Source organism: Onthophagus taurus, chromosome 1 (assembly GCF_036711975.1).
Source record: "Onthophagus taurus isolate NC chromosome 1, IU_Otau_3.0, whole genome shotgun sequence".
NCBI lineage: Eukaryota > Metazoa > Arthropoda > Insecta > Coleoptera > Scarabaeidae > Onthophagus > Onthophagus taurus.
The window spans coordinates 9,374,681-9,402,624 of record NC_091966.1 but is presented as its reverse complement, the minus strand read 5'-3'; the positions used below and the strand labels follow the sequence as shown (position 1 = coordinate 9,402,624).

At 30.3% G+C, this 27,944-nt stretch overlaps 2 protein-coding genes and 1 long non-coding RNA gene across 5 annotated transcripts; 2 read left to right on the top strand and 1 right to left on the bottom strand.

The window, feature by feature from the left end:
• LOC111417396 (histone-lysine N-methyltransferase, H3 lysine-79 specific-like) lies at positions 1 to 11,636 on the top strand. 2 transcript variants are annotated; one of them, XM_071196445.1, is made up of 5 exons: positions 1 to 113; positions 6,140 to 6,232; positions 6,286 to 6,383; positions 8,540 to 8,702; positions 8,762 to 11,636. In XM_071196445.1, exons 1-5 carry the CDS (start codon positions 102 to 104, stop codon positions 11,408 to 11,410), a joined length of 3,015 nt encoding a protein of 1,004 aa, XP_071052546.1. In that variant the 5' UTR covers positions 1 to 101; the 3' UTR covers positions 11,411 to 11,636. The 2 variants fall into 2 exon arrangements, with proteins under 2 accessions (XP_071052546.1, XP_022905425.2); XM_023049657.2 differs by having other exon boundaries at positions 1 to 128.
• Positions 5,546 to 20,680, bottom strand: LOC139429959 (uncharacterized). Of its 2 annotated transcripts, XR_011640559.1 has the most exons (3): positions 20,545 to 20,680; positions 5,659 to 6,069; positions 5,546 to 5,601 (listed from the first exon to the last, which is right to left on the bottom strand). It is a non-coding gene; the product is annotated as an uncharacterized lncRNA (long non-coding RNA). The 2 variants fall into 2 exon arrangements; XR_011640557.1 differs by having other exon boundaries at positions 5,546 to 6,069.
• Positions 14,932 to 26,477, top strand: LOC111417397 (uncharacterized). Its single transcript, XM_023049658.2, has 3 exons — positions 14,932 to 15,161; positions 15,817 to 17,049; positions 26,126 to 26,477. The coding sequence occupies exons 1-3, from the start codon at positions 15,144 to 15,146 to the stop codon at positions 26,336 to 26,338; spliced, it is 1,464 nt and encodes a 487-aa protein (XP_022905426.2). The 5' UTR covers positions 14,932 to 15,143; the 3' UTR covers positions 26,339 to 26,477.
• Positions 26,478 to 27,944: the final 1,467 nt, after the last annotated feature.

Genomic DNA, 27,944 nt, shown 5'->3' with positions numbered 1-27,944 from the left:
GGGTGAAAGGACGAACTTCAGATGCAGATGAAATTCTGATACACTTATGCCGGGGATCAGTTTGACAACGGCCTTCATGTTGTGAATGTGTGTTCGTGATAATGACCCGTAAGGTGCGTGATGTCAAGGTACAATCAGATTAATATAAAGAAATTTTTTTATTTTCGAATTATTCTTTTACAATTAGCTATTGTGTATTTTTCTTTTGCTACTATAATTTTTGATCAATTTATTTTTCAATAATGTTAATTATGTTACGTGTCTTGTTTCATTTTTACCATGTAATATCTTTTTTATATCTTAATCGTTCTAATAATCTTAATTTCAAAAAGCTTTAATGATAATATTTTTCCATATTTTAAATTCAATTTTTACTTATCAATTGAAATTCAATCTGAAGTCAATTATCATCACTTAATATCATTATTATTATCAATTATTAATCATTAAAAATGTTGTTAACTAATCTCCAATGGAAAAGATGTGTAGAAATTGTCGGTGCATAACTTTCATCCGGATTCGATAAAATTTTCCATTAGTTCCAAAAACAATTTCTATAGTTGATACAGTCTTATTACGATTTTTTCCGGCATATACAATAAATTTATTTGTATACCCTACATCAGAGCTTCCTTGCATTGTCGAAATATAAATTTGTTTTACTGCCGGCAAAGTGTTAACAGTTTAAGATTTGAACAAATTTGTTCCTACTCATACAATGCGTAGCAAATGATTTGCTAAATATTATACCACACAAGTTAACCAGTAGTCTTTGAGATGAAGCCTCTTGTAAGCCCCTATATGAAAGCAGATTAGAAAAAAATTCAGAAGTCCAGTTCAGGCTGTGACGAGTATTTGCGCCCACAATACGGTCTTGAAAATACATGCGATTGTCTTGTATGCCATAATCATCATAAACAATGAAAAGGTTTTGGATCAAAGCCCTCAGAATGTCAGATGATTCAGACTTAACATTCATAACAGTTTCTTCTAAATTTTGAACACACTAATTTGGCACCGCATACAAAATTACAATTAATTTTACCTTGGTTATCATTATTTTTAATTATTTCATTCTCTAATCTACTACGATTCGTACAACACCTTGATCGATTTCTCCCGATTCATTCATACATCATACACCGTGGCTATCTTTAAAAAAATTCAATCAACTTTAATACCTTCCCTCATTTCGTTTATTCATCCGAACATTTTGAATTGAGGAGTTGCTTATAAGAAAATCGTCAGTAATACCTCGAAGTACAGAATCCCTCATCGTTAGTTACATCAATTAAACAAATTAATTAACTTAGGAGTGTTAAAATCTTTAAATCCTCGATACGTTGGCAAATCTGCTTCTCAATCCATATTTTTATTAGAACCAAAAGATAATAAACGCTTTGTTATGAACGGTTATAAAATGGTGTCAAAGGAGTTGGTGCTGAAAAATATGTACTTTCTCAATAATTTGAAGGTGCTCCATATCCTCATCATCAGACAGTTGTTTTATCCACACCAGTTAAGTGACCAGGTCGATTTGGCTATATCTGACGTTCTAGAAAGGTTCTAATTCCATTTTTAAGATGATTAAAGATTTAAACAAATTTATTATTCAGTTTGTTATACAGCGAAGGGTGGAATATTCCTAAGTTATTTTTAGGAAGGTATAGACATTTTTTTTATTAGAATCTAAATTAGAACACCGTTTTAGCATCTATGTATAATATAATAATAATATATCATGTACTTTATTTATCTTTTAATAATGAAAAAGTTTTAATGAATACAACCACTTCAGTCTGTTTACTGTAACAATTGTCTTCTCGGTTTAGAAACCAACGTAAGATAGAGCATGCAGATTACATGCGTTATTAAGAGCATTCTAGAATATAATATGCTAACTACAGTTTTTTTAATGATCCTGCAGCTTACATTTATGATGTAGGAAGTTAATGATATGAATCTTACCTCCTTCTAACTCCCACTTTTCCTAAATCTTCCTCTACATTATCCATCTATTTTGTCTCTTATTCTTCGACCCATTGGTCTCCAATGTTCAACTCTCTTTGTTATCATCTCATTCTCCCGAGTCTCCCAGTTTTAATGAACCAGACAATATCGGCAACATCTATGAATTGGCCTAATTTGGTGTTTTCTATCTTATCTCCTGAATTGCTATAGGCATCAACCTCTGGAACTTTTCTACATAGGTCATAGAGCCAATCACAACATGGTTTAAACATAATCTCCTTATTTCGTTATTTAGATCGGTTCCCAAAAGACTTTCGGGTTTTATTCTTTGAGCTATTCGTAAGAGTACTCCTTTTATGAGGTAGCCCTATGCTCAGGTTGGAGATACCTTAAGTTTGCAGCAATTTTTATTATATTCATCATAAATATCAATATTTAAATCAAAAAAAGTCCTTTGCGTTGAAATAAACGATCAATGAAACGATTGTAGCACCTATTTTGAATATATTCACAATACATACTAAGAGATTGGAAGTAGATTGATTGGAAGTATTGCACACGGTTAAAATCTGCTTTGTGGTAATTGCTCTCACTTTAATTATTGCAATGTTGTTTATTGACCCTATTTATCGTATGAAAGTTCTAAAAGGATACGCGTGGTGTATTCGATTTTATTCTGTCTCGTAAAATTAGCTATAAAACGCATGTCCATAATTTAATTCGCCGAACCAGCAATATAATGTTGGATTAGATGTAATAAACGTGTGCGAAGTATGAAGGTTTTAGAATTCAGAATGAGAAAGAAAGTTTTAAATATATTGGTGTTTCGAGATATTATGGTTGAAATCTCCAGCAGTCTAAAATTAACAGGAAATGTTTGAAATAAATTTTATCATACACACTTTCTAGAAATTTTATATATTTCCTAAACAGTAATCGGAAATATGTTAAATTTGGGATTTCTATTTTGTGATCGAAATTACTACACATTAGTGCAGGTTAAACATTCATTATGTATGCATGTCGCTGTCGTTCATTATGGCATCCGAGTCATTCGTCACGCTTCGCAATTTATAACGATTTAGTAACGTGCAGAAAGTTAACAAATGCTGTTTATATCGTCGTATCTGCAAAAAACTTGAAGAAAATCATACAAGATGATAGGTTTTGGATCTAATTAATTCTAATTAATGACACTGTAAGTTTTTATAAGAAATCACAGTTTTATTCTCAGTTCTATCTAGCTGCGAGCTTGGTCACAAAAATGTATTAGTTGTTAAATTTAATTAATAATAAATTGTATGAAGATTTCACGGTTTTTAACGTGATTATATCCATAAAGTGCCAAACTTGTTGGGCAATACAAACCCAAATCATCCTGCTATCCATTAAACGACGGTGCAAAAAACTGTAAAGCGTATAGAGGACATTGACAAGATCTACCATATACTGTTATGAATCAAAATAAAACTTTAGATTCAATACAGAGCTTTCTTGAATATTCACATACTTCCACATACCAAGCAGAACTCCACGAATATATTATATAACAATGAGAATGATGTAAAAATAGATAATGCAAGAATGAACTAAAGTTGACTTCAATGAAACTCGGCATAATTTTGTTAATTGAGCCTTTCGTTCTCGAAGGAAGTTTAACACCTGATGGATATGAAATTATATCTGCACTGAGTAACCTGTTTGGAAATAATATGAATAAGATATGGTTTCAACAAGATAAAGCTCCAGCCCATTTTGGCGTAAATGATCGACGTTATTTAAGTGAGCATTTTCTGGAGAATGAACTGCTAGACGAGTACCCTAACTGTTACAGTATTAAGTTTGGATAAAGAGATTTTTGCAATTCAATCTGTCAAAAGTTATTTATGAATGAGTACCTTAATGCCAATCTTTTTCTGCTCTTTACAATAATTATGGTTTGGGAGCATACAGCAACACTTTTTAAGTATCATATCTTGAGTGTGAATGAAACACAAATATAAAGAAAAAATATATGCGAGTCATACTCGTTTCAAAATTTTCTCAAAAATATAATTTGGGATATCTTCAGCTTCGCTGAGCGTGTTTAAAATTGGATAAACGTTACCTTAATTAGTTTAGACCAGTTTTACATAACTACGCTGAATCACAGTTGTTTATAAACCATGAATTTCTTGGAATCGATGGAAAATTAATACTAAAAAGATCTATCATAATGATACATACTTTTTTCCAATTAGTGACTTTAATTTCATAGAGTAAGGATTGATAATATGGCCGTGAATTGTGATTAGTTATGCAAAGTTATGCATCAAAATGCATTCGTGGATTTTTCATGGTGTCGTTTGTTCGGATTTTTTATTTGTCGTTTACAAACCTTAAATATTCCTTTAATAAAGCCTAGATACATTTTTATTGTAATGGATTTTCTGGGTAATTGTGATATCATTTGATAGCATCATAAAATCTCAAACGTTTTGCAGATTTCAAATCCTGTTTGCAGTATTCTGAAAATTGGTTGCACTTATTGCATGGGATTTTCAACGAAAAATTGTATAAACATTGCTTTGGGGATATTTATACATATATATAGTCCACATAACAATCATTTCAATAGTTACAATTAACCCCAACTCAAGAATAAATTTGTGAAAATCGATTTTTTTAATAAAATCTTGAAAAACTAGACTTCTTAGAACTTCTGGAAACACCGTTTATTTATTAAGACAGAACAACAACCTATTAAAAACATCCAAGTTCCTCATTTAGTTCCTTCTCTATACCAATATAGAAACGAAGAAACGTGTTTCTTGTTTCCATTTCTAGCGGTAAACATCAAAGGCCACTGGGCTACTAGGTTTCTTGTAGACATCTGTTCGTTAGTTAGAAACCAATTTGTAAATCTAAAATCGAAAATTATTTGCCATTCATTTCCAAGAAAATGTCCCCTCATTAAAAACAACTGAATCCAACCGGAACAAGATAAAATTAAACAAACCTTAAATTTAACTTTTAATACTAAACAATTTCCAATCACCATTTATAAATTATATTAATTTTAACACTCAGCCGTAAAACCACAACAGCTTCGTCGCTAAATCCAGTGATTAAAGTAACTAGACCGTAAAGAAATTACGTGATAGGATGATGAATAATCAATGCTCATTGGAAGTGAATACGAATTGATACGAATAACCGCTTTAATGTGACAAGAGATGTCAAGCAGAACGAGTTAAACGAAGAAACTCGATCTTCTCGATTGATATTGAATTGATTCTACGTCTCTGATTTCGAATTCATGCTTCAACACGCCCATTTCCGGTTGCCCCTTTTGTTTGTTACTTAAAGGTAATCGATTCCGTTTCGATTTTTAACAATCCAGACGACGATTCTTCGTTTGGACTGCTCTTAACTGACCCAGATAACTTTCTCGCGGTTCTCCACGCTTGGAAATGGACCTTGAACACCCGGGAAACCGTAAAATTGATACTGAAAAAATAAAAATACAAAAACTGTTTAATTTAATATCTCGGGTCGCTTAATGATATAATAAGAAAAATAATAAAATGTTAAATCTTTCGAAACTACTTTATTACTCCAATTGTGATTGCTTTCTCTTATTAGTTGATTCTGAAAATTATTTTTTTAATTTATTAAAGATAATTACACATGTTGTTTAAATCTTACACTGCAACTTTTACTTTTAAATATTGTCTTGTCAGGATTGAAATTCGAAATAAATCTTTTACAAACGGTAAATTCCGGTAGTTGGTATTTATACCTTTACAAGGGAAATGAATAATGTATTGAGATTGGAGGCGATAAAAACGCGCGCATGCTGAAAGAAACATTGTCCACGCACAGTTTCGCTTTTCCATCTTACTTATCTCCGGACTTCTTGAAAGGAACCAGACGAAGGTAAAAATCTCGACGGTGGACAAGCGCCTTCAAGGAAAGTGCTTTCTAAAAGCCAGCATCCACAACATACCATTCTATTGAACGGTTTTAATGTTCTGGCGGTTTATTTCATTTTTAGAAAGTCAATATAGTCAGAGTTATTATTATCCAATGATGCCTTTCAAACTGAAAATCAATTAACTGAAACAAAAACTAAATTAGTGATTTTATTATAAAGCGGTAAATTTTCATTAAATTTTTTTTGTTATAGTTAATAATAATTGGATGTGTGACCACACTTATTATGGTAGTAAATGGTATACCACCTCCTGGCTATAAACAAAAACCACAAGAACCAGATCCCGTAAGTAGAACTAATCTTATATTTTTAAAAATGTTATTTTTGGTTTTATTTAGAATCCTCCAAAGTATGAATATGGTTATAAAATCAGTAGTGGTAAAGGAGAAATCCAAGAAAAGAAGGAAGCTAGAGATGGAATTTACGCTTTAGGAAGGTAAATTTTGATTACTATGAAAGTTGTTAAGGATTAAATGTCTAAATATAAATAAAATTCTTAAAAAAAATCGTAAAATACTTTAACGATTTGCTTTGTGACTTTCTTTTTTCTTTGTATATCTTGATAACATCTTACTGCTTGTTGAATTTGATTATCGACTTGTGTCTTGATCCATACATCTAATTAACTTGAAGCCTTAGTTGAATTTTAAAAATTCTTCTGCTAAATCACTCACAATATTCTTTGAAAGTTAATCAAGTTTTGTTTGACAAGATCATCTTCTTCGTGGTGTGCTAATTTGTCATCATTATTATTTCTAAATTTAACTGTTCTGTAATATAAGAAATTTTCCAGGTAATTTCGTTTAATTTTGTAATTTCATTGCATTTTTCCAACATCTCATCATTGCACGGCTTGCTGAAGCTCCTAAACGTGATGTTGAGTATATTATTGTATACTGAGTGATTCGTTATAAATCTGGTAAACTTTAAGAGGTGTTTCTTTGCCAAAAATTAAGATACTTTTTTGTTTATATGAATCACTTTCCCCCTGAAACTATAACCACAGTAAAAATGAAATTTGGAAGGGATAAACATACATAGCTCACAATAATCCACCTTTGTTAATCACATTACAAAATCATTATTTAATATTTTGGTGTAGCTGAAACTGTTCTGAAACTTTTTTGTCTCTTTGAAATTCCTAGAAAAATAAATAGTTTTGAAATGTTGTAAATGTTGAAACGATATACACAATCATTTCACTGTTTCTTCTCATTTCAAAAGGAACAAGAGCTGTTATGGAAGGAACTTTGGAAGATACCGTTCAGAAGTGCGTGGTGAACAGTGAAAGATATGAGGAGTTAAATACCGAAGAAGTAGTAAAGTTTACAAATATCAAACTTAGAGAGTGATTATAAAACTACAGTTGTTCTGATACGCAAGATTTAGTTAAAGATACAATAGTTAAAGAAATACAGTACAATCGAAAAGTCGCGGATATCAAAATGAATGTTTCTATGAATACTTGTCGTATTGTAAAGGAAATTTGTCACTTGACGGCTGTGATATTGCGGATTTAAATAATATTTATTAATCCTAATGAACATTGGTCCAACATGAATAATTCAAGACATACTATTACTGTCATTAATGTTAAAGATTTAACTGTAGTAATTAACTATTACCATGGTTTTCATAATTTAGCAATTCATTACGAAATTACGACTTGCTAACTGCGCATTTCATCGGCTAATCCGCAACAATTAACCATATTCAGATGTCTTCTGTAAAGTAATTAATAAAATTACATACTTTTATTAAGTCAAATGATTAGTAATAAAATTTGCGATTAAATCATTAAAAGTAATGACGTTTATTATAGGTCAAATTGTGAAAGTAAATCCCTGAAACTTAATAATGTTTATTTTATGACCTATTTTTAAATAATGACTTATAATACAGTATAATGCAGAGGTGTGTGTACTGCAAAGAATCTGCAGATCGGTTTTAATCTGCTGTGGATGAAAAAGTGTGGCTATGGTTAGTAAGTAAAGTGGCTTTAAATACTTCGAAACTCGACTAAATTAGACTAAATTCAAATTTAAGCTTCCACCTTTTGCAAAAAAAATCACAACTCTCAGAATCAATTAACGTCATTTGATCCAAATCTGCTAACCAAATTATATAGCAATGCTAATTGGAGTAAAGACGGCATTGATGCAGAAAGAATGGAAGAGTATGCCAACCGGTAACGTATTAGAGTAGACAAACTGTTGAAAATGAAGCCAAATTTTATTTTGACGATTTATAAGCGGTTGCTGATAGCGTGGAACACTTTAGAACATACTTGTATGGACTTGAGTCGTGTACACTAACTGAAATTCTGTCAAAGCCAGAAAGCAAGCAGAAAGACATGCAATAGCGTATAGCACGATTGCGAATAAGAACCAAGACTTTAATTTTAAAGTCGACTATAGATAAGGTTTTGAAAGGAATCACGTTTACTATTTAAGTAGGAATCCTGTTATTAACAGGATTTAGACAGGTTTTGTACATCTTCAGAGAGTCATGTAAATTCTGATTGGCCATAATATTTGATTAATACTAAAACATATTACATTACAACATATTTTATTTTTAATTTCTTTTTAGATATTATGTAAAAGACCCATCTTCAAGCCAACGTGTTGAATACTTAGCAGATGATTGGGGTTATCATCCTTACGTGGAGTACAGCAGTGTTGGGCCACACAGTAAAACATCAACTCAATTGGTTTTAGGAAAAGAATCTGTTATAGCACAACAAAAAAATAGGGTAAGAAGAGAAAAAATGTGAAGTATTTTTATTTAATTAATTTATTTCTATGATTTTAGGAAAACAATTCTCCAACACCCGAAGAAAATAAAACTAATACAAATATAATTGATGCTGGTAAACAAAATAATCCTGAAATTAATATGGTTCAAGAAAAAATGCCAGTTGAAGACCCAAAGCAAAACGAGCAACAGCAACAAGTTCTTGTTGGTGTTCCTGAAAATTTAATTCCCCAACAAGTTCAATTAATACCAATTACCCAACAAATACCTATTGAAAGTTTAAATCAAGTCTTTTTTCAACCGGAATCTGTCCCCAATAATTCCGAAATACCACCATCTCCTCCCCAACTAATTCTTGTGGACCCAAATAGCATCCCCACAAACTTAAGAGTTCAATATGTTGAAAATAATGCGGATGGAAATATTAAACAGAATCAAATTGCTGATGCTCCGATTGCTTTACAATTAATTAAAGAACAAGAAGATTTAAAAAATGTTCAAAATTCTAACATAGAAATTTCAAATCAATTAAATACTAATAATTATAATTTAAATAATGAAAATTCTAATCAAGAAAATATTAATCAATTTATTTCTAATCAGATTAATTTAAATCAAGTTTCGGGAGAAAATTTAAAAAATACTGAAATAAAATCTGATATAAATACTGGAATAAATACTGAAATAAATACTAAAATAAATCCTGAAATAAATGTTAGACTTGTTGGAATTAAAGAAACTTCTCCATTATTTGAAAATGGAGCTGAAATTTCAGAAAATATACAAAACGAAGAAGCGGTTGCATTAAATTTGTTTGGTCAAAAAATAAAATCAAATTCTCCGTCGAAATTAATAGAAAGTACAAAGAATTTAATCTCTGAAATGGATGTATTAAATATAAATGATGCTGCAGATGTAGAAGATTCATCATCACGTGTAAACGAAATAAAACAGGATTCTACAAAACAAAATTTAGTAATACAAAATTCTCATTTTTCTTTGGATGGATCACAAATTAACGCAGAAAAATATGTTTCTGTATCTTCAACAACCCCGGCTAATTTATTGGATAATAATAATAATGTTATCACTCCGTTGAGTTTATTAAGTAATCCAATTATAGTTGAAGATTTTACATCAACTGGTAATGGAAATTTAAACGAGGAAGAGAATAGAATGGAAGTAAAAGAAATAAATGAAATTAAAAATGTTAAAGAAAGTAATGAAAAGGAAGAAGTTGTGGTAACACCTCGACCGGGAACGAAATTTTTAGCGCCTATAACTGCAGGGGTTCAACTTCAAAATGTCGAAAATACTCCTGCAAAACAAAAAATTTTAGTGGAAATTCAAAAAAGTATTCCTTATTATGTTGGGAAGTACGAGTATGCGCACAGTGGGGAAGAAGAAGCAATTTCAGCGTTAGATCATTATAAATTAGGAGCTTCATTAATTTCTTTTCCTATAACAGATGAGCGAAAATTTGTAAGGCAAAAATTAAATGAACATAAACATATAGAACAACAATTAATAGAGCAAAAATTATCTGAACAAAAATTAGTACAACAAAAGTTGGCGGAACAAAAATTGGCAGAACAAAAATTGTTGGAACAAAACTTATCTGGTTATAAATTACGTGAACAACTAAAAGAATCTAAAGGTGTATTAACAAATGTTTTGGATCAACAAGAAGAACAAGGAAGTGTCCATAATGTTCAAGTTACTAAACAAGAACAATTTGTTGAAGAATTACCTAAGCCTTTAGCAATTCAAAAGCCGTTAATTCAAAATCAAAATAGTTTACCACTTACTAAATATATAGATAGGCCTTATCCTGTTCATGTTCCTTATCCAGTTGAAACAGTTGTTGAAAAGTATATAAATAGACCTTATCCAGTACACGTTCCAGTTCATATTCCTGTAACGATAGAAAAACAAGTGCGAGTTCCATATCCAGTTGAAAAAATTATTGAAAAACCTGTTGAAACAATTGTAGAAAAACCTATACCTCAACCATATCCAGTTGAAAAAATTATTGAGAAACCAGTTCCTGTAGAAGTAACGAAATTTGTTGATAGACCTTATCCAGTTCAAATTGGTATACCTCAACCTTATCCTGTTGAAACAATAGTTGAAAAAGTAGTTAATAAACCATACCCGGTAGCTGTTCAAGTTCCGGTTTTAATACCGCAAGTTCAAGAAACAAAATTAACCAATGTACAAGTTCCTGTAGCTCAAGCTTATCATTATTTACCACAAACCGAATCAAGTAACCAACAATCACAAAAAGTTAAACAATATTTTTATAGTAAACCGTTCGTTTATGTAAGTAGTTATCAGAATTTACCTAAAAATCATCAACCTGCGCAAGAAAATAGGCTACATCTTAATTACGCTAATCCAAACTCTAATAATTTACCAAACCAATTTACTTCATCGAACACAATAGCAAATCAATACATAATAACGCCACAAAATTATAACGGACAACATGTTGGGTGGAACTTACAAACTGTTAAGTGTAATAAAAATGTTGATCAAAATGAGTACATTGGGTTAGTTCCACCGAAAGATCCTTCATTGTCACATCGTTCTAAAAAAAGACAAGCAAAACAAGGTTTTGAAAGTCCGAGAATGGAGTACGGATTTTTACCTCCGTTGATACCTTCACAAGAAATCGACGAACAAGGAAGACCAATCAACAGTTAGTTTTCTTCTTATTTTGACCCATTAGAAATTTTGGTGCACGCTAATTTTAGTGCCATTAAGTATAAATTAAGGTTAAACCTCTTGAGTAGTATAAGACATCAATGTTTTTTTGGTAGGGAAAATAATTTGTTTCTTTCACAAAGTTCTAAGAAAAAAGTCTTTGTAATTGTGATTTATTTATTATTGTCTGTTTTTTAAATAAATAATGAGTTTGTTTTTATTTAAATGACGTTTTATTTTTAATATATCTCATTTTTAATTTTTATCTTATCGAAACTAAATTGTTGGCACGATTGATTCGATACTTCTTGTGATTGATTACGTGTCAATTAGATTAAAGAAATAAAGAATATAGTAAGAAATAAATGATCAAAAATCACGAAAGAAGATCAACGACGATGTAATAATAAGATAAGTGAAAGGAATCTAAAAGTTGATAGAAAGTCGAAATGCCTCGTGCACAGAAACCATAAGACCGAGAATTTTGATCGTAACACAACATCCTGATAGAAGAAGACACTTCGAGCACGTCGAACACATGTTCACCAAATACCCATTAGTATCAACTTTCCTCGTTTACATAAACGGTCGAAAAAAAATCACGGAAAATCTTTTAACTCATTTTGTTACGTTTATATGTTAAGTTAAAATGTAAATCAAATAGCGGAAACATTTATACTTACTCTACAATAGAACAATGTACAATTACAAGCAACACTTCCTTCAAAGTGAAACTTTTAAACTCTCTTTAAAAAGATGATACACAAAAAGTTCGGCGAAAACAAAAAAAAAATAATAGATGGAGAAAGAAGAAATCGTGTCCTTATTCTATTTCAATTCTGAAATGGGTGGAATGATCTTGATGGATTAAAGACTTTCCCAAAAAGAAAAAGTTATAATAATAAAAAATCTTATATTAAGATTTTTGTGGACTACTTATAAAAGAAATTATAAATACAATTTGAAATTTTTAGAATGTTAAAAAGTAACTGTAAATATTGCAAATTCGTCAAACCCTAGATGTAATTTAACCACTCGAGTTGAAATATTAAAACCTTCGCAGGAATAGATGCACATCTGGTAGACGAAAGGCCGATATAACACAGAAATATCCACCAACAATAGATGCAGATGTTAGAGAAAAAAAATCTTTTCTACGATGATTAGAAAGAACTCTTGAGAAAATACAAACGCAATCCAAGACGTGAAGGTATTAAGAAGGGTAGAACTCAGCACGGAGAAAAGGAAAAGGCAAAAGAAGGTACTGAGGAACGGATGCAGACTAGAGAAGAAGATAAGAAAATGGCGGAAAAAGAGGAGAGCATGGACGAAGTGTGAGAAGCCCTAAATAAAACCGAAAACGAGAAGTAGCAGACGATGATAACATATCACAAGAATTATTAAAATAATACGACCGACAGGAACTTGTAATTTACGGAGGTATTATGGTCTCAATGATGGCAACTGAAGCAGTGTAAACTTCGTATGGATCTTTGCTTAATTTCTTGCCATACATAAAAAAATTGTTGAACTCTTGTGCACCAGTAGTTCTGCCACTGCGCCCTTTTTGCAGTTTCATTCAACATAAAGTTTGACTTTTACAATCAACTGTTTCCTTCCAAAGTTGTAACTAAACTTTTTTTTGAAATAGCTCAAGTATAGCACATATTTTTCACTAGGGTATTTTTCAATGATAAGTTGATATATTATGTCCAAATGATTCTGGGTACTATACTGGTTTTGATGTCTAGCTCTTTGATCCAAAGGTGACATATTGTTTTCCACAATTTTGATAAGACGCTGTAGAGACTTATTCCATATTCAATGTAGATTCAAGAAAGTGCTTCAACAGACTTCAATTCTTCTTGCACTCTTAATTGCGTGGTATACAAAAGAGTATATTATCTGCTTATAATTGGTAGAAACTGCGCGATGTCTGGAAATGTCTTTTCTGTCAATAAGCTCACATAAGTACGATACCATTTCATTTTTCGGGCGGCCGTTATAAAGTTTTGTTATGACAAAGTCATTTTCCTCAAAAATGATACTTGACATACACTTGATGAACTAAGTATAGACCTTTGAAAAAATGTTTGAAAGTCTTTTACAAGTACAATCGGGACCTGTTTTTTTTTGCTTCCACTAAAACTTCTTTATGTGCAACAAACTCTGTTCCTTATCCTCTTCCTTTCATTATCATCAATACACGTTTCTTTGAGATTCATTGTTTTCATCCCAAAAAAAATGGTTCACATCCTTGATCAGGAATTCCAAGAGTTTCTGTTTCAAAAATATATTATAATACAAAATCACCAAAATAATACTAAAAGAGCTGCATTATAGGATGCTTCAGCCTATTTAGAAGATTGAATCACCAGTTTAAGACTACAGTCAAGGAATATTGTTATTCCTTCAATCAACAATATTTTAAATGCCCCTTTGAGCTGTACCAACCAACGAAATAAACAGTAAACAAGATGGCTATTTCACATTAAAATGACGTATTTTGGAATTTTATCTTTCTTCTCCTCACCCACTCAATCCTAATCTTACCACCTATCTGATGTTGTCTAATTCTCCTGCTTTTATTCTAATCCCAGACATGAATGATCTGTGATTAGCTATTCTTGTGGCGTTTTGGCTATATTTTGAAATTGTTGCATTTCGTGCAATTTATTTATATACAGTTTTGTATCAAGTTCCAACTCCTAATTCTTCTATCTTTCTGCGTAGCCTGTTCTTTAATCTTGGAGCCCCGTCTAATACATCCGAAGTTGTGTTCCTTTTTGTGCTTTTGTGCTTGATTAAGGCATGGTTACATTTTTATAGCTGCTGGTATTGTTGTTGGCTGCGTTTGACTTCCTGCGATTTCAGTGCCAAAAAGAAAACCTACTATGAGAGTTATTAATTAGTATAATTTATATAGAAGTCATATGTAAAGAAGTATTATTAGCATAATTATATTTAGTTCGATTCTTATTCGATAGAAATTGATCATGAACTTAGTTATAAAAGGAAGAATCCAATTAGAATTATAAATTGTACCAATAACTTGTATTGCACTTACTGCATTAATATAAGATACAAATGATATTGCTTCTGCATAAATATATGTAACAAATAATAATTTAAATTTACGTTATTATTTATAAAGAAAGTGATTTTAACTATAACAGATCATTCGAGAATCGAAAGTTTTTTCAAGCTCATTCCAATTCTTTTTTTATTTCGGAAATAAAATTCTTGAAATAAATTTATCACCGAGTTATTTCAATTGGAACCGCTTAAAGTCCACCGGAAAAGGACATAAATAAAATCGTTTTAGAAATAAAAATAAAAATTCTTGAAATAGCAAAATTGAAAAAGCTTGTTCTTCACCATTAAGTGGGTAATTGGAAAGAAGAAGAAATTGTTGTTACTCAACTGGCATAATACCATGCAAAACGACGTCTTGGTGAAAACCACAAGCCGAACATCTGCTCCTTTCCTTCCTATAATCTCCCACTGTTGCACCAAAAGCAGGAGGAGAAAGATGACCACCAACCAGCCACATGAAGCCGACGTCGCCGTCGACTTCGTCCAGCTGAGAGAAAGTAATGTCGAAATGAATAGCCAGTGTCAATGTTAAGGCTTTGGGTGTGTAAAAAAGTTTAGCACAGTTGAGAATCCGCTCAGTTTGTTTGGATCTGTCTATTGCTGAAGATACCAGTGATTAAAAAAAATTGAAGATATTATGGACAGTTATTTTTTGGTGAGTATCCAAAATTAACTATATATTAAATTTATTAGTTTAATAATTATTAGTTTCTAGTAATTCAATTTTTACTCAATTTATATTTATAAAAACGCAATATAAAAAAAATCATGATTTCATCCAAAAATATTTTTTAATTTATTTATTAATTAATTATTTTTAATTATTTATTAAGCACCTTAGAAAACTGTGACAAAAATAATATAAAATGAAGAGAAATTTGTTGTAGAGTTCAAGCGAGAAATTGATCCTTTCCGGTTTTCATAAACGAAGACGTGGTAACCTGGATTTTTTCAAGAAAGACATCTTCGTGATCAATGAAAAGTCGTTTCTCTTTAGTAACCGTGATAATTGCATAAAATACTTTAAATTCTTTTAAAAAAATTTAAAATTATACTATATTCTCTTAAACGTGTGTAAAAAGTGAAAAAAATTCTTGTGAAATATTTTAATCAATGCAATATCTCTTTAACAATTAACATTGAATGCGTTCACAAAATTTATTCCAAAGTCTTACACGTGCAATCGTTGTACCATGAGGCTTAACATAATTTACTTTCTCCGAGGCGTTGGATCAATTGAGTTTTTAAAAGCTTTATTCCATGAAAATGAAAGTGAAATTAAATTAATCTTTGTTTTGTAATTTTTCCAGATCACGCTAATGTTGCTAGCAGCCATAATAGTAGCGTCATCGGGTCATAGACTGCCACAAGTACGCGAAGAACTTGTAACTTCAGCATCTTCACATTCCTATAACTCTCCGTTTGAATACGGTAAAACAGCGCAACCGGATTTGCAAAAATGGAGATACTATCAACAGCAACAAGCAGATGTTAAAGGTTTCGCAAAGTTTAAAAGTCACATCCAACCTTTATATCCGAATAAATTAGATATACAAAGAGATGGTTGGATACCGAAAGTGGTTACGAAATCTCCGAGATTTTATGGGATTACAAGAAAACAAGATCTTGATGTTCAAGCGACTGAGAATTACAATCATAACATTGAATATCTCCCGAATCCTCAATTTCTAACTGGAAATATCGTTTATAATCAAAATAATCAAGATATTGCCCAATTAAGTAATCTTCTAGGACAAAATTTTCATCAAATACCAAGTAATCATCAACCAGAATATCAATCACAACCTATTTTATCACAACCTCAAGCGACCCATTTACAATCAGAACTTGATATCTTATCCCAAGATAACGTACAAAAGCTTCTTCAACAAGCTCAACAACAAGCAATGGACCAAGTTCGATTACAACACGATGCTTTAGAAAAAACAAGAAACGAAGCCGAGAAAGCTGCGTTAGCAAAAATTCAAGCTCATAATTCCGGTGTTGCTGATATTACCTTAGAATCAGCATCAAATATAATTGAGGAAAAACCTATTAATGACCAAGTAGAAAATATTAAAGTTGAACCACTCCCAATTCCACAAGCTTTAACTACTTCGAATGAAGATCATCAATCTGCTATTGATCATGCTATTTCGCAAGCGCAAGCTTATTTACAACAATCCTCTAACATTCATCTCTACAACCCAACGTTGAACGATGTTAAATTTGTTGATGTTAAATCCACGTTACAAACTCCCTCAAATTTATATCCTCAAAGTTATCCTTTAAAACCAATCCTAAATAACATTAAAATTGCCGATATTGAACCAACCTTAAAAACTCCATCATACTCCTACCCCCAAAATAATATTAACACTTTAACGAAACCCACTGAAGATTTTACGAAAAATAACGATGTTATCACAAACAACATCAACACCTATCTAAAAAACATTGAACCAATAATTAACCAAGTGCCTCAAAAAGATGAAATCGAAGAAATCAATAAAGAAGTCGATGACTACAATGAAGATTACGCTGTAAGTAATTTAACTGTTAAGGTAAGATTTAAAAGGGAAGTTAACAACTCTAATGATACCATTTCTTTTGAAACTAAAAATATTAATGACACAATAAGTGAAGAAATAGAAAATAACGAAGATGAAATTCCTGAAGAATTACCAACACCAGAGGGGTGGAAATCGTCCGATTATGAAGAATTTTACGAAGATTCCGATTATTACCCCGATGATAAAAATGTGGCTGTTTATAAAAGAATTCGACCCCCATCAAGATTAAAACAATCCGATTATGATCGTGATTATGAAGATCAAGTTGTATCGCCATCTTTTAAACATGGTAGTCACGTAAAGTTCCACGTTCCCACAAAAATTCACACGATTCATCATCATCATGATCATTACAAACCAGTTTATTATAAAGATCACGGTCATTTTGAAGATTTTCACGATATTGATGACCACAAAGAATACCACGTTCCTGAGGAAAAACACCATCCCACTTACATTGTAATTAATAATTCGAATCACGGTGCATCCCCACATGGTAAACATAAAAAGCATCCCCGTGTAATTCGAAAACGACCGAGAGTTCATCGTAAAAAATATTCGGTTATTGATCGAAAAGTTCAAAAAGCAATCACTAATTTAAACAAATTTTTATCCAGACATAAAATAAGAAAATGAAAATCGAAGAAAACATGGAAAATAGAAGTGGTATCGTTGGAGTTGTTAATTTGTTGTTCCTTTTAATTATTTATTTTTTACGCGTTGTTTGTAATTTTACAACTTATTTATTAGAGTAGAGTTACCTGAAAAACAAATAAATTTGTTGGTGGGATTTATTCAAATGGTGTCTTTTTGTGTTTTTCTACTTCTCTAACACGTAACTCTGAGGAGTTATCGAGTGAATTAGATATGCAACAGTAATTACACTTATTTTCGCAGTTTCTAGAAATAAATGTACGTGTTGTGAGAAAGTAACATGTGATTAAAAAGCAACAAGTAGAAATTAATAGTTTCTTTCGTGGACAAGACTTTTTTTAATTCTTGGATTATAAGACACAATTTATTTCCTTATAGGAACTTAAAGTGCTTAAAGCAATCTTCGTAAATTTATGAAATTATAAAACTGTTTATAAGTTTAATAAATTTTGTGTGATGTTGTATAAAGATTCTTGAATATTAATTAGCGATTGGACATAATTTAATTTTAAACTTAATTAGATCTTGATTCGAGAGACTTAATTGAATATAGTATTGTATCTTTCATTATGATTCTTATGTTTATCAAGCTCTTAGTGATTTGAATGTCTATTTAAAGTCTGATTTTGTAAATGGTGGGAATTAAGCCTCATATTTTGAAGGGCTTTATCAGTTTCATGAAAAATGATATCACTGAGATTAGTGTAGGTTTGAGTTTTGTGGATGTTTCAAAACTTGAAAAGATATGTTCTTCTCGTGTTTCTCCATTCATTCTTTACAATGTGTGCAGATGTAAGCGGTATCTTTTCATCCTTCAATTATATTGCAAAAAAAGTAAAATGTAATCGATCAAAACTATTCCCAAAAGATACAGAACACTCCATTTATTCAATATTATAGACTTCGTCTTTCATCAAAGTAAATATAAAATATTTTATTAGATTTATCGACAACACCTATGTATTTATTATAATGATCATTCATGCATACTGTCCTCTTTTTGTTTGTCATCACTGTCTTGCTATTTCTTTTGGGTAGACAACAACACTCATCAGGAACTTTCTTGTCTCTGTATGATTAATTAAGTATTCCCCTGCAATATTGATAAATACATTTGTAAAAAGTCTTGGTACAGTTATTTCATAAAAATTATCTCAACTTTCTGTAAAAAAATATTGATCGAACCAACAAAATATATTTCGATTTTAAAAAACTCCAAAATTGAAACTCTACAATGTATAAAACTACTACTGTATAAAACTCTAGTATTACAATTGTCCCAAACAACCCCAATCATCGTTTTGACATTTGCTGAAAATGTGGTTACAGAAAAAAATTATTTTCTCTAAAACGGTTTAGACTTTGGGAAAGAAATTTTTTGAGGTTATAAAAGAACTTTTCAGATTAGGTTATCCCTAATTATCGATGTGGTAACTCTATTTTAGACAAAATTTTGAAGATCGACAATTTAACTTGATATGTATTTGTTAAAAATGAGATTTATGAGATAAATGATTTCTTAAAAACAGCATGTATTTAAAAAAATAAAACTTTCTGAAGTTATAAAGAAATGGTGGAGCTTAGTTTATACAAAATTTTAAGTTTTCAACTTGAACAAATTATTTTGTATAAATTTTAAAATGTCATCTTTTTGGCCTTTGCTGAAAATGTGGTTTCAGATAACAATTGTTTTCTCCAAAACTATTCGGAATTGAGAAAAGAAACTTTCTGAGGTTATAAACGGACGTTTGAGAATAGGTTGTGCCTAATTATAAGCTTTCAGTGTGATGACTTTATTTTATACATCATTTTGAAAATCGACAATTTAACTCGATATGTATTTTTTAAAAATGAGATTTATGAGATAAACGATTTCTTAAAAACAGCATGTATTTAAAAAAATAAAACTTTCTGAAGTTATAAAGAAATGGTGGAGCTTAGTTTATACAAAATTTTAAGTTTTCAACTTGAACAAATTATTTTATATAAATTTAAAAATGTCATCTTTTTGGCCTTTGATGAAAATGTGGTTTCAGATAAACATTGTTTCCTCCAAAACTATTCGGAATTGAATTTTCTGAGGTTATAAAGGGACGTTTGAGGATAGATTGTGCTTAATTATAAGCTTTTAGTGTGATGACTCTATTTTATACATCATTTTGAAAATCGACAATTAAACTCGATATGTATTTGTTAAAAATGAGATTTATGAGATAAATGATTTCTCCAAAACAGCATGCATTTAAGAAATAAAACTTGCTGAGGTTATAAAGAAACGTCGAGAAATCTTGTTGTGACCCGAGTAAATTATTAATGCTGACATAATCTTCATCACCTGAATCTTTATATTCATTTCAAAATTCACTAATTTCATTAAGATTACAGATGACGATACGCTTGTCTCGCTTTTATTAACATTTACTTGCAGCAGTAATTAATTTTGAAAATTATTATACTTAAACCTTTATAAATTTTACACATAACAGTGTTTAAGATTCTAAATTATTGAATTAATTATTAATAAGTGATAAAACTTGTTGCATATATTACTAAGAAAACTTCATTTCTAAGATTATTAATTTTTTTCGCGTTGAGAAAGTATCAAGTCAGGCATATTTAATGAAAGGTAAATAAAGTAATTTATTTTATTTTAATAAAATCCAATAAAACTTATTAATTTTGTACTTCTTGATGTTTATTAAACCGTCATCAAGGTAATCACCTACAGATAAAATTAACATTTTATAATATACAATCATTCACGTTAAAGTTAATGAAGTAAATAAAATTAATGAAATATGTTTCACTTACGTCAATTATACTAAAAGATTAACATGAATGAACGAACACTATACACTATAAACATCGACTTAATACAAAATTCTTAGTGACACATTAAAAATATTTGAGAAGGCTATTTTCCCTTTCTTCTATACTGGAGGGAAATTTGGGTAAATTTATTCGTGGTTGGTATTTTATAACAAGTTTTATTCCTGGAGCGGGACCGGTTTGTGTATTTAAATCTTGTTTTTTAAAAATTTTAACTTATGTTTGGTGGTTTCTTTAATTGCAAAAATGAATTGTTTAAACAGAGGTAAAAGTTACCCAAATTTCCCTCCAGTATAGAAGAAAGTTAAAATAACCTTCTCAAATATTTTTAATGTTTCACTAATAATTTTGTATTAAGCTAAGTCGATGTTTATAGTGCATAGCGTTCGTTCATTCATGATGATGTTGAGTATAATAGATGTAAGTGAAACTTATTTCATTAATTGTATCTACTTCATTAACTTTAACGTGAATGATTGTATATTATAAAACGTTAATTTTATCTGTAGATGATTACCTTGATAATGGTTTAATAAACCGAAACCGGTAGGAACTAAAAACAAAATAAAAACAACAAGAAGCACAATATTAACAAGTTTTATTGCATTTTATTATATAATCTTGATGAATAATGGAAAATTTACAACACGTATATTTCATTTTATTTCCTATCTATCAATGAACTGAAAAAATATTACAATATTACAATTACAAGACAGATTTTTTTAAACTTTGAAATCTAATAACTAATAAATGATTATTTTTATTTACATATGAATCTAATTCACGTTTCTAACTAATAATATATTTCATCTTTTCTATTTCATTTATACAGTGAATAGTAATATAGTTTATACATTCTTAGCATAATTTAAGATTAATAGAGACATTCCCAATTTTTCAGAACAAAAATTACCATAACATATGTCAAGTATTCTAATTTTAACATTAAATCTAACATCTATATTATATTCCATATGGACATAAATTACATATCTTATTTACATACCAGTTAGATATCTCATGAAAATGTAACGATCCTTATTAATCTTAAGTAAGGTTTAACGTAAATTTTAACAACTCCCAATAGCTTTTGTTTCACAATCACTTTCTCCAATAAATCTGAACATTCCAAGAAGTAATTTTACCTACAAACTCTGTGAAAACTTAATTTATCTTGTCGCATAAAGAAAGAAAGAACATTAAAAATATATTGTCGATTTCAAACTTACTTTTTCCACGGATAATAAATCATCATAAATACATAAATATCTTTCAGTAGCTTTCGCAAAAATGTTACTAATCAGCTTAAACAACGACTAATTAGGTGAAAATTATGTGTAAAATAAAATTTTATAAGAAAGTTTATAAAATGCCGAAGAAAATTGACCAATTCATAAAGTCACGCTCTAAATATCGATTAATAACGCGTGTAAAGTAAAGATTATCACTAAGAACAATCATAAATTTCCATCGAATCATAAATTTCCATGATTACACGAACGGTTCACCTCAACTTACCACCAAACGCATAATTCGTATTCATTTGAATGTGAAACTACACAACCGACGTGTCACTCGTCACTCGTAACTGTGTTTAAAAATTCTGCGCCCAAATGAAAATGTACTAGGACGATAAAAGAAAGTTTCGTTTGTATGTATATGAAAGTTGGATGGATAGTTAGACCTATTTTAGGAAGTAATTTTTTAAATGAACGGGATCAATTTTAATTCCGGTTTAGGGTTTTATATGTATCTATTTGTATAGTAGGAAGTTTGAGATTCACATTTAATTTTCAAAAAAATCTCCTGTACTGCTACGAAAAAGCTGCTGAATTAATTATTGAAAAAAATCTTCAGTAATTAATTAATCTTTTAAATAATTACGATGCATTAACTAATTATTTTAAAATATTTTATTACCCAGTAATGTAAAGAAAATTTCTAATTATCCATTAATGTAGTTAATTAGAAATTATAACTTAATTTAAAAGGAGTACGCAGTTTTACGTATTTTTTAAAATTTGTTGATGACTATATAGTAAAAGCAATATAAAGTAATTAATGGGTTAATTACTTTAAGCTTTGTATTTATGTTTTTATATTTCTTGTAAAGACCACAAAAATTTCCTGGTTGATGCAAAACATTAAACAGTAATCATTAAATAGCATTCATACAATTTTTCTTTTTCAAAACCATATTTCTTTAATATATTTAATGCATTTTACATTAACAGACATTACTCTTGTTGCTTTTCACTATATATTAAACATCTGTTTATATATGCAAAAGTCTAGGTCAGGCTATTAATCTATTAACTCATAAAAATTGATAACTGTTTCAATAACTGTTTCAAGAAGGCAAGGTCCCAGACCAAGTGCAAACCCCAGGCTTTTTATATAGTTTAATCATTGAATATACTCATTCGAATCATTTTCCATTTTTAAGCATCTAGAAAACGAGTTAATAAGTAAACCAGGATATAGAAGAAGCAGCTCCTATCTTCTCCTAATCATAATTTCTTCTACTTACCTATTCGATATTCTGCTGTGAAAAACTTGAAACTATTCAATGTAACTTAATCTATTGGTAGGCGTCCATAACTTTCATCTAAACTCTTACGGCTGATAATATTTCTAATAACTACTTTTTCATCTTTTTTCGTCATCATACATTTATGACTCAATAATCACAAATCCATCAAAATCTTACAACAACCGATGTCTCAACTACTATAAATTAGAGCATGGAAATATTGATTTGCCAATATCATTCTTTCATTTTGTTTGATTTAATTAGTGACCCAATACCATGAGATTTATGCAATTATAGAAGAACAGAACTTCAGTTTAATAGGAAGTAAGGTCATGTGCACTATCAAAATCAGTTTAATACTATTGTCTACTATCTAAAATTGTTTCGATTTAGGTCTAAACTACGGAGAGACAAAGAATAGTTTACAGGTTTTCGGTCTCCTGTGAAAAGTTATTGAGTGTTAAAAATTGTAGCAAAACTTCTTACCGGGTGGTTTTGCCATTCTCAGCAAAATAAAAGGTTTTTAATGTGGAATATTTAAAATTTTCCAGCATTCGCCAAAATTCCAGTACCAGTATTTCGATTTACTTCGACAAAATTCGCCCCTCTTTATCACTGCATATTGTTATCTTAGGTTTAAATCCTTTCCTATTCTTATTTACATTTTGGTACAATTCCTTCGTTTTTAGTTTCTTTAATTCCCTCAGTTCAGTGTTTATGGCCTCTTTCTTTTTCCATCTGTCTAGTAGTTCTACGGTGCTGTAGTTTTGTGTAGGCTTGATTCTTTCTTTCCGTTACCTCGATGCACTCTTCGTCAAACCTGTCCATTAAACTGTCTGCTGCTTTTCTTTCAAATCCTAGAGCTTCTTCTGTGGCCTCACAGATCTCCACATATCGAGCATCAGATTTATGTTCTCTTTCTGCTGTGTTCTTTGAAGTTCTGTAAATTAAATTTCTCGTATTTTTGTGCTGTTGACATCTTCTCATTCGCAATACTTGGTCTGACCCTGTTCACAACCAGATAGTAGTCAGAGTCGACGTTAGCACCTTGTTTACTTTTGACCTCTATTTTGTGAGATTGGTGTCTTTCATCAAAAACATTTTTGCCATTGGTTTTCCTTCTCTATTTCAGCGTTAAGATATTTTTGGACAGGGGTGGCAAGAATCTGTGCCACATTTGACAAAAAAATTATGAAATAATTTAAACAATCAAGAATTTAATGGCAAATAATTTGTTTTTGAATTAATTATTGTGACCTTGAGGAAACAAAACCACTAGAACACCAGTTTCTTATATGTAGATAAATAATTTTAATTTCATTTATACACCATACGGAACTAACAGGAAATATCGATAATCCAAAAAACTGTTAGAACGACATTTATGAAAAATTGTACAAATTCATATTTAGAAATTATTATGGAAGACTAAAAACAAGATAGTTTAGATAGCCAAAAATATTTTTAATTGCACCCTTCCCAGCTGCATAGCAAAAAAATATGATTTCACCAACGCCAAAAATCTGTTTGCCAGAAAAAATGCAAAAATTTTATCTTATATACTTTTCTTTATATGCACACCATATAACATAAATATACATATCAAACTTCTATTGACGTTTTCTTCAGAAACCCTTATTTGTTACAATTCTTTAAGTGTCTAGGAAATTCTGTTGCCCATCTTGCATGATTTGTGAAACATTCAAATCATCGCCTCGTAATGCCATGATTAAAAAGACATATTTCTCTTGTTCAATTCACACTTCAGTACTTTGAATGATACTTTGTGGGATTTGAGATAATCATTAATAAATGGCACGTTGTTTCTATCAGATTCCAAGTCTTTCACTATTCCCAAGATATTTGAGATATTTGATAGCTTTACGCTTATTTCTGAATACTTCTTATAAACTTTTAATATTATTTTATTATAATGATGTAGCCTTTAAAAATCGTTTAATACACTTTTACTTAACATATTTTATATTTACCTACCTTTATTTTTAAGAATTCATATTTTACCCATTTCATTTTGTAACTTTTAGCACCTCAACATAATTTAATTTTATATCTTCTATAATATTCATTCATAATAAATTTCGTTTTAATAAATTTGAAATATTTAGCAAGTTCATTTACAAGTCAATAAATAATTCAATAAGCAGTTTTAATATCTCTTTTATGCTTTTACTGCTGGAATATTTAAATATATAGAAATATTTTAATGTCAAGTAGAGTAATATAAAGAGAAAATTTATTGATCACAAATCATATATCATGATAATTATTAGAAATTAACTTTTGAAATCACAACTTCATCATTTTTATTGAAATACTTTATTTTTTTACTTACCTTTATGGAAAAAAATATAAGATTTGTTGTAATTTACATTTCTTATTTGTTAAATGAAAACTACATAACAAAAGCAATTTATTAAGTTTGAATACATTTAAAACATTTGAAATTAATTAAAACATGAGTTTAATAATTAAAACGTTATATAAACACTTCATAATAAAACTATAAACTTTTGCAACACTATTCACCCACGTATTATTGAACTAAAACACTTTTACTCTCTAAAGTCTGAAGCTGTACTGACGAATTTCCCGATCTTAAATGGCATATAAGGCGCTTTCTACCCGCCCGGCACCGTAATCGGCTAAGAAACAAATTTTTAATGCTTTCTAAACGGAAACCAATGGCAAAGAAAAAAGCACCTAATCATTTCCGATCCGGTTATTAGATACTGTTATAATTGCTAGTTTTTCATAATCTGTATCATATTCATGAAGCACAAGAACGAGGCGACATAAAGGTCGTTAAACTTTTGTTAAGATCTATAAATCGATTAAGAAAGATACCTTGGCGTTGTACTCGTGTGTATGATTATCCATGGTCTATTGAAATCGTAATTGAATTTATTTGTAGTTTTGCATTGCTTTCACTGTTGGTATAGCTTGGCGAAATGTATAATAATAAAAGTATAAATTAATATAATTCTTTAATTTTCTTTTGTTAAATAGGAAGAATACGCACCAAATTACAAATTTGGGTATCAGATAATGGATTATCATAGCGGAAATGATTTTGGACATGAAGAAATTAAAGATGGGAAGATGACTAAAGGACAATATCATATTTTATTGCCAGATGGAAGAACGCAAAATGTTGAATATTGGGCAGATGCTAGTGGATATCATGCAAAAGTCACTTATTCTAATATAGCTAAACATTAAGTTGCAAAAAGGTTTGTTATCTTCGTTTATTAAGTGAATATGAATTGGGAGACGTGCAATATAGATTGTAAAATATGTAGTTATTTATATTGTTATTAATTTTTAATTTATACATCAATAAAAAAAATTTTAATTTTAATTTTTTTATTAAATGATGGTGATAACAATTACGTAAGGTTTTTATATATTATAATGACAACTTTCTCCATGTCTACACAATGAAGGAAAGTATTGTACTTCACTTTTTGTAATAGGTATAATATAAAAGTATATAAAAAAAATATTAACGTTGACATATGGTCTGTAGTTTTATGTAAAAAATTAAGTATCATTAATTTTTTTATTATGGGTAGTACTTATAAAACATAAAACTTTCAGGTGTTAAAAACGGAAAAGAATCGCATTTAACTACCGTGAAAAATCTATGTGAAAAATTATAAGCTCTAAATTTGCCAATTTATTAACTTTTCTACATCGATTTTTTCTACTCTTTATGTCAGACAACAAATCACGCATCATTTGGCCACATTCTGCATCATCGTCAAATTCTTAGTCAAAACTTTGTTAAATGTTGACAAAGCCAAGCCTATCCATATCCGCTCTCTTCCAGTTCCTGTTGTTCCATTCTGCCATCTCTTTCTGGATCTTCCCGCTGGCTTGCGTTGGTCTATTTTAGATTCGAATACTCTTTTAGGCGTTCTCATTCTCTCCATTTGGACGTGATCAGCCCAACGGAGTCTTTGTATTCTGACGAAAACTGATATATCTCTTTATACATTTCGTACAATTCGCGATTGTACCTGAATCTCCATTCCCCGTCTTCTTGCTTTGGACCAAATATTCTCTTCTACCTGATGATTCAAATATTGTGCTCCAGGTCGAAGAAGTGTCCTAACATTTCACGATCCCAAATCAAAGTCCATATACCGTTGCCTAAGTCGTTTCCTTGCTATCCGTCCTAACTTCCCATGCTTTTCTCTAAAGGTTGGAGGACCAAAGACTCTTCTGTAGGAGTTTGTTCCGGTTTTAAGGCGCCGGAAACTCACCCTCACCCTCCTCAGTTAGCATTACCCAGGGTGCACGACGTGAATGTGGAGGAACAATTTGTTCATGTGTTCTGGATGCACTATGGGCATTTCTTAGGGTTTTGATACAACCTACAGATCGGTACCCTAGACTGTCCCTGAGGTCCTTTTATCAACCATTTGCACCCCTGCACTATTAAAGTGGCCGTACCAAATTTAAATTATTGCGTGGTGCGGCTTACAATAACTTAAAAATTGTGATGCTTCCTTTATTCCTTTAAAATTATTATTAGGAATATGTAGAATAAGACTCCCAATCTTAGACCTAACACGCCAGATTATGACGGATTAAAGGAATTTGTTTAAAAGCTTACACCATAATCAGAATTTAGCCAATTGAAGAATTTGTTTCAAATATCGTTACATCGTTACAAGAACTATATACGTTGTTTGACTTAGTTTCTTGGTCCAAAATCGCTAATCTATAGTTTCAGCAGTTTCTTGCAACTCTGGTGGCGAAAGTGATAAAATCACAATGTCTTGTCATTTATGAATACAATTCTTAGAAGTCCCTGGTTCTT

What these genes read in the sequence shown, in the direction of transcription:
- LOC111417397 (XM_023049658.2), top strand. An exon ending in ACTACAATGAAGATTACGCT is followed by an intron (nt 17,050 to 26,125) that starts GTAAGTAATTTA and finishes TTTGTTAAATAG; the next exon opens with GAAGAATACGCACCAAATTA.
- LOC111417396 (XM_023049657.2), top strand. Translation starts at nt 102, where the DNA reads ATGACCCGTAAGGTGCGTGATGTCAAG. An exon ending in GGAATTTACGCTTTAGGAAG is followed by an intron (nt 6,384 to 8,539) that starts GTAAATTTTGAT and finishes ATTTCTTTTTAG; the next exon opens with ATATTATGTAAAAGACCCAT. An exon ending in TAGCACAACAAAAAAATAGG is followed by an intron (nt 8,703 to 8,761) that starts GTAAGAAGAGAA and finishes CTATGATTTTAG; the next exon opens with GAAAACAATTCTCCAACACC.